At 42.9% G+C, this 7,970-nt stretch overlaps 1 protein-coding gene across 1 annotated transcript in view; it reads right to left on the bottom strand.

Annotated features, from left to right (window-relative positions):
- Positions 1-7,970, bottom strand: part of TEK (TEK tyrosine kinase, endothelial) — a 131,834-nt gene that overhangs the window by 5,420 nt on the left and 118,444 nt on the right. The window contains exons 18-21 of the mRNA XM_006863011.1: positions 7,648-7,761; positions 2,680-2,750; positions 1,545-1,585; positions 115-211 (exon numbers count right to left, since the gene is read on the bottom strand). Coding sequence (XP_006863073.1) covers positions 115-211; positions 1,545-1,585; positions 2,680-2,750; positions 7,648-7,761 — 323 coding nt within the window. The remainder of the gene's footprint in view (positions 1-114; positions 212-1,544; positions 1,586-2,679; positions 2,751-7,647; positions 7,762-7,970) is intronic.

Here is a 7,970-nt window from a genome sequence, read left to right as displayed (position 1 = left end):
ATATATATATATGTATATGTATGTATCAGAAGGTCCCTTCATTTGAGTCAGCCTCCCAGGAGACCTGTAAGTGAGGATGAAGATAAAATGGCCCCAGAGAGAGACCTGACTTACACCTCATCGTCACAGTTTAGGGGCTTCTCCAGTCTATAGCCCTGGGGTAGCTTCTCGTAGAGCTCTGCACACGTCATTCCGCAGTAGGGGGTGCCACCTGGAAGACAGGAAAGGGTACTACCCTAAGCCCTCTCTGGTGTTGAAGACAATGGACTGCCTCCAGCCCAGGGACTCTGGAGCCAAGAAAGACATGGCTTGTCAGAGACGGGGAGTGCCCAGCATGTCTTTCCTCTCCATGCAAATCCATGAATTATTAACTTTGGACTTAGGCTACACATCACAGTAAAATGTGGCTCTTCAGTGGAAAAATGCACCACAGAGTTCATTATTGCATTTCAGACAGTGTTATTTCTCTTCCAGAAGGCTGCTGACACAGCATATATCTTTCTAATTTAAAGTATGTTATGCAACTCCTGTTTTATCTATGATATTATCGAATTTTAATTAGAAACAATACATGTTCATTATAGATTATTTCTAAAAGTAAAAAAAAAAAAAAAGCATGAAGAAAAAATATAAGAACTTTTATTTCTTTTCTGTTTAATGCCTTCCAGGGTTTTTCCTATGTAATATTTATAAAACTTGGATTATAGTATATATGAAATTTGGATAAAGTTTTTGGCATGAATATTTTCAAAGGCTATTCAATGGTCATTAAAAGTATGACTTAATTTTGCATAAAATTGGTTCTTAAAAAGTTATAGAAATAAATTTGTTATAGCTCTAACTACCTCTTTGCACAAGGAGCTCTGGTAGCGTAGTGGTTATGAATCGGGCTGCTAATCTCATGATAAGCAGTTCGAAACTACCAGCTGTTCCATGGGAGAAAGATGAGGCTTTCTGCTCCTGTAAAGATTTACAGCCTCAGAAACCCTGTACAGCGTCGCTATGAGTCGGAACCAACTCCACGGCACATAACAACAACAACAACCTCTTTGCACAAGTAACAACAACAGAAAACTAAACTCATTGCTGGCAAGTCAATTCCTACTCACAGTGACCCTGTAGGGCAGAGTAGAGAAGTGTCCCATAAAGTTTCCAAGACAATAGATCTTTACAGAAACAGACTGCCACATCTCTCTTTGGTGGGGTGACTTGTGGGTTTGAACCACAGGCCTTTTAGTAAGTAAATGAATGCTTTAACTGCTGTGCAACCAGAGCTCCTTTTTTCACAATAAGGAACAACTTTTCTACCCATCAAGTCATCATTAAATTGACATTAGCCACAGGGCTTTCAGGAGGGATAAATACATGGGGATAAATACAGTTCACACATGTGAACCCCAAATTTCTATTTCCAAGTCATATCTGGTAGTCCCACATACAAGTGGTGCCCTGTGGATTTACACAGTGAGGGAATAGCTACAGCCACCCATCCTGTGGGGAATATCAACCGAGAGGGTGGCCAGTAGGTTAACATAGATACTCACCTAAGCTAACAATCTCCCATAGTAACACACCGTAGGACCATCTGCAAAAGGAACAAGTTTGAAACCAATAATTAGCAGTTTGGCCAGTCAGTTAATTTCCAGTCCTCAAAAAAATCGAGGTCATAGACCCCTTGTCATCAAAGGAAACGTTGAGTGTATGCTGCTAGACTTGCACCTTGCACACAGCATGGGTTCTGCTTGTTTTAAACATATGGGATGGTGTAATGGGGAGGCAGTGTTTGCCTGGCCAGAGTCCCCCACTCATGGTAGACAAAGAAAGCACAGTGGTGCTGTGGGGAAAATTCTAAGCCAGAAAGATCTGAACTAAATTCCATTTCTTCCACCTAATTCTATCATGACCTCAGACACATTACACGTCTTTTGGCCATCTTAGTATATTCTGTTGAATGTGAGGATACCAATTTATGCTTCAAAGTTTGACAGTGGATTCCATGAAAATGCTCTGTAAAAGGCACCTTGTTCACTGGGCAAACACAATCATTAGCAGTCCCTTCCTGTTCCCATAAGCAAAACCCCTTGGTGAAGTCACCCATAACCTTTAGTTTTCTCCTAAAAAGTTGTGAATCCTTCTGTGTACCAGAGGAATGGGTAACTGGTTAGATGACCTAAGTCACAATCCCAGTCCTTTCTCCTACCACCAGCCTGAAATGTGTCACTGCAGGCTGCCAACAGAAACGCTCCCAACAGTCAGGAATCCTACTTTTGCCCTGACCCCTAGCTCCCATCTCCAATACCTTGCTGCTATACCGGGCTGCCCCTTTAATCGTGGTCAGCCTGAAAAGTGGGGCCAAGGAAAGGCCCCTCTCCTCTGCAGAGAAAGAGTTCACAGCTCGAAGTCTCTACCTTACAGGCAGAAGGAAATCCCAAGTTGCCATCAGTGGAGTTGCCCACACTGTCAGCCTTGAGGATCACCAGTAGGTCACTATAGATAGTCGCTTAAGCTAACAGTCACCCAGAGTTACTAGTCTACTCTGCGTCTTCATTTATTTCCTAAGCTTATTGATAAGCTTTGTTCTGCAAAGATACATAATATTCCTGCTTTCTTTTAAACCACTGTCAAATGTATAGTTTTCTAGAAGAAAAAAAATTGTTTAGTAACCAGAAGCTTACTCACACATCACTGTTAGTGGTGTACACGCTGTAATTCAGTGACTCAATTGCCATCCAGCGCACCGGGAGCCTTCCCTGCAGGGAACAGAGTGAGGCACTGCTTATTTAGGCAGTTCGCGGACTCTTCTTCACAAGGTTCTCTTTTACCTGAAGCTGTGGCTCATGCAAAACCCACAAGGAACTCCATGTGGAATTGCACAGGGATTTTCAGCTCAAGGGGTCCTGGTGTGGGTTAATGAGCTGGACTGAAAAGTCAGTTTGAACCAAACATCAGTGGTTCAAGCTCACCAGCTGCTCCTCGGGAACCCTATACAGGGTTGCTGTAAGTTGGAACCTACTTGATGACGTGATAATAACAACAATCAGCTCAGAATGGTTTTTTAGTGGCTGTTCCATCTACCAGTGTGTTTTCAAATTCAAAGACCAGAAAACAGTGTAAGGGAGCCCAATGGGCTCAGATAGCAATGCTATTTGAAAACATATACATATAAATATGTGCTTGGGGTAGTTAGTTATTCATTTATTCACTTTGTGGTGCTCTTAATTGCTCAGATGTGGGAAAAGGAGAAACATACATAGAAACCCAGAATTAACTGTAATATGAGAAAGGTTAATGAGATCCCCAAGGTAGAGTAGGTAGATCAAGTGTGCTTTGGGATACAGAAGTTTTTCTAGTGAGGATCTATAGTATATGTAGGGATCATCTGATGGATGAGGGAGAAAAGAACCTTTCAGTTCAAAAGAAACAGTATTTGAACAATATTTTCCAACCCACTGCTATTGAGTAGATTATGACTTGTAGAGACTCATGGGATTTCCAAGACTGTAAATCTTTGTGGGAGCAGAAAGACTCATCTTTTTCCCTCAGAGAGGATTTTAGGCCCAAACTACCAACCTCGTGGTTCACAGCCCAGTGCTTATCCTACAGAGCTACCATGCTCCATAGGTTGTTGTTAAGTGCCATTGAGTTGGTCTCAACTTATAGTGACCCTGTATAGGGTTTCCAAGGACTGGCTGATGGGTTTGAGCTGCCAACCTTGTGGTTAACATTCAAATATTTATTCTACAGTGCCACACCACACACACACACATATATATACACATATATAAAAATTATTTTAACATATATATAAAAACATTAACATATATTTATTAATAGAAGTTTAATGAAATTTTTGTTGGGTTTGGGGCTAGGACCAGAGATACACACACTTCCTCTTGAAGTGCTTGGCCCTGACCTCCCACAGATTGCTGAACACACTGAGATCTATTATAAATTTGATTTCTGAGGTTCCTTCCCACTCATCTCAAATGCTCAATGATTTAGGGTTCTCCACCTATCTTCTCCACCCCAGAAATCATATGAACGCCACTGAAAGATCTCTCCCTCCCAGGTATTTATTTGTCCAAGCTTTCATGGTGGCATTTAAGCCAATGGTGGTTAGTAGTTAGGACAAAGTTAGCAGTATTTATGGGATTTGATGCTTTCTCCACCCCTTGCAATTGGAGCAAGCATTCTCTTAACCTCTCATGCAGGAGACTAGCTCTGCCTAGATTCTAAATATGACTCCCAAATGTGCATTTATTTCCCAGTTCTTTGTGAAGTGACAATAATCTAAAGTTTATATTTTAAGGTTCAAGTATAAACAAATCTTTGTCACATCTACATATTTATTTTTTTCTTCTAAATTCTCACCCTCCCTTCCTGTCACACCCACTCACCCCCTCTTTCTGTCTATTTGTCTCTTTCCCTTCACATGGCCATAGCATGGGAATCCTGCTCTACATCTTCTATTCCTTCTTAGTTCTCATTCCCTCTCAACCTGCTGGCTTCTGACCTCACCCTACCTCGTTCCTAACCTCCACGTACACTTTTCATTTCTTGGATTACCTAACTTCTTTTGAATCTGCCCATTTCTATCTTTTTCTACCACTATCACCTTAATTCTGGGAGCATGGTGTCTCTGAAGGACAAGCACAAGACTGAGAACCAAAAGGTTGGTGGTTTGAGACCAGCAACGCCTCCCCTGGAGAAAGATGAGACTTTTTGCTAGCACACAGATTTGCAGCCTCAATCCCTATACAGGTCGCTATGAGTTGGAAGTGACTCCATGGCACTTGATAATAACAGTGTCACTTTTGTTCATTACCACCCTGATGACAACAACGCTTAGCTGACCTCCCCCTGTTGTTGTTGTTAAGTACTCCCGCAGAACGGCTGGAAGTTTCAAACTGCCGACCTTGAGGTTAGCAGCCCGATTTGTAACCACTACACTGCCAGAGCTCCCTGTCAATAGCTTTACTCTAATGGTCTCTTCTCCACACCAGTCAGAACAGTCTTTCTTAGAGGCCAATCTAGCCATGAGCTGCCTTTGCTGTACATTCTTTAATGTCCCTATGATCCCAAGAATAAAAAACAGATCAAAATCCTGAGCTGGAATTCAAGGCTTTTGAAGACTGTATCTGTACTATCCCTCCAATCTTGAATTTTCACTCTTCCCCTTTTACAGTCCATCACAGCCATACTGAATGACTTCAAGGTCACATGACTTCAGGTCTCTTTTGCCTCTTGGTTTTTGTTTCTTGCTGTCGAGTCCACTCGGATTCATGGCCACCTAAGCTTTTGAACAGACGGCACACTCCTGCTCATTTAATTGATTCTCACATCTCCAACATCTGTTGAACCTTTATTGTGAGAATGTGGAGTTAATCTCCTCCAGGAACCCTTCCTTGACTGCCCCCCAGGCTGTGTGACTGACCCCTCTGGGCTCCCAGAGCACCTGTGCTTTCCTTTCCCACAGCATGGAGCAGCTGTTACACGGTTCCTTCTGGGTCTATCAGTGAGCTTCTTGAAGACGGACACTGCTGCTATCTATGCTATCCCAGACCCAAGCCCAAGAATGAAACACGACGTAATAAAGCACTGACGGGGAAGGAGGGATAGGCTAATCAGTGACAGGAAAGCATCAAGTCACTTACACAACACTGCCAGAACATCATAATCAGCCAGGAGATTTGAAAGATAAAAACAAAAAGCAAAACACTGATACCAAGGTCCCAATTCTTACTAACTAAATCAGAATATAGTGTCAGAAGGACCAAGCATCTGTACTTTTTCAAACCTTCCCAGGTAATTCTGAGGTTCAGTCATGGTGGTGGTGGTGATGGCTGTGTGCTGTTGAGTGTTCCAATTCATAATGACCCTATAGAGTGTTTCTGAGACTAGCTTTTTACGGGAACAGAAACTCTCATCTTTCTCCCATGGACAGCTGGTGGATTTGAACTGCTGACTTGCCACGATGCCACCATAGAAGGTTCCCAGTCTAGCCTCTGGTGGTGACTTTCTGTGCTGCACCTTTTTGCAGGGTGTTTGCTTTTCTACTCAAGTTCTCTAAGTAAAACGTGACTAACACTCAACCTAGGTTCACCCCACCATCCCCTTCATTTGGGTACCACAGCTTCTAAATGCATGAGTGGCACAGGAAAGGAATTCTATGAGGAGATATGAGAAATCCAGTGGCCCAGGGAGAAGCCAGCAAGCTGGAGGAAGATGCAGGGACTGATCAGCCTTGCTTGTTTAAGAAGATCAACAAGTTTGCCATCCAGTCACTTTCAACTTGCAACGACCCTGTAGGACAGGGCAGAACCGCTCCATGAATTTCCAAGGCTGCGATCTTTAGCAGACTGCCACATCTTTCTCCTGTGTATTCAAAGCACTTTAACTACAGTGCCACCAGAGATTTTTTGATCGAAGTAAAATGTCTCTATAGTCTATGAATAAATGGGCATAGTCCCAGGAATGTAGAGCTCATGGAATGTTCACCAGGCCTTGGAGAGAGCGCACCATTGTGCTGGATTTGACCTACCAGGCACTTAGGAAGACTCCAGGGCTTGCTACTCAAGACTGTCTGTCTGGCCTTTGGCCACCACTTAAAGAAAGCACAGAGCAGTGGCATGAGGCAGGACAGCACTCCTTGTCCAGGGAGGTAGCATTTCTAGGGCTTCACAATTCCAGGGTGGATGCCCAGAGGAGACTGAGTCCAGAGTAAATGGTGAGTTCTCCAGAGATTTTGGACAAAATACTACTGTTTTGGAAAGTAAGTATCATTAGATGAAGAATGGCTTTGATTGGGTCTGAACAATGAATGGGGAACTTTTGGCCAATAGAGAAAAATTATGTGGGCCTAATGAGCTCTGGTAGCATAGTGGTTATGAGTCAGGCTGCTAACCTCCAAGTTAGCAGTTCGAAACTATCAGCTGTTCCGTGGGAGTAAGATGAGGCTTTATGCTCCTGTAAAGATTTACATCCTCACAAACCTTATACAGGGTGACTGTGAGTCGGAACCGACTCCACGGCACACCAGCACAACCATAGAAATTATCAATGGCCCTTTGGAGTCCTGCAGTGGCCCCATAGGATAGGCATTTGACAACAAGGTTGGTTTGAACTGCAAGGTCAGTGGTGCAAACTCACCAGCCATTCCTTGGAAATTCTATATAGGGCTGCTATGAGTCGGAACCGGCTCGATGGCACTAAACAACAATGACCCTATAGTGCTGCCTTGTGATTTAGGAATTCATTAATTTATTTCCTTGATTAATGGAAAGTATGTTAATTGAGCTTTTTTCCTCCTGTATTTGCTGTGCATAAAAGAGGATTGTGAGAGTTCCTGGGAGGCTTCTGGGTGAAAAGTCCAGAGGTCTGGTCTGCACACAGATCCAAGATCCTAGACCAATGAGGCTGCCATGTTAGGCTACGTGGCCACACTCAGCAGTGTCTTCTTCATTGGTCATCTGGAGCCTCTAGTCATTCTAGGAATCACAGCTTACACAGGATGCTTGCTGGTCAAGACAATAGCTAGTAAATTGCAGTCACATGCCTTGATCACCATGGAGCAATAAGAGAAAAACCATCAGAGGGGGGAGTGGTACCTTGGAAAGAATGTGGTCAATGTCCAGGTTCTGAACTTACCATTGTCTTTTTCACATATACTTCTTGACCTCGGGATAATCCAAAATCTGCTATTTTAGCTACATAGTTTTCACCAACTAAAATGTTCCTGGCAGCCAGATCCCTGTGGATAAACTGACAAATTTAAAACAGTTTTAAATGTTATCTTTCACACAATCCTTTCTTTTTTACTGTATATTGTTAGTCCAAAGGTCTGGAGATACAGACTTTGAGGATTAGAGAATATGAAAAAGGATTTAAAAGTCACCAGATTCCAGTTCCCTTCAAATATCTCCACAAAATTCTCAATTGTGAATTCTGCCCAAAGGCACACTACATCCTGG

This window comes from Chrysochloris asiatica, unplaced genomic scaffold, assembly GCF_000296735.1.
Source record: "Chrysochloris asiatica unplaced genomic scaffold, ChrAsi1.0 scaffold00053, whole genome shotgun sequence".
In the NCBI taxonomy this organism is placed as follows: domain Eukaryota; kingdom Metazoa; phylum Chordata; class Mammalia; order Afrosoricida; family Chrysochloridae; genus Chrysochloris; species Chrysochloris asiatica.
The sequence above is the reverse complement of the archived record's forward strand: the minus strand, read 5'-3'. Positions and strand labels throughout refer to the sequence as shown.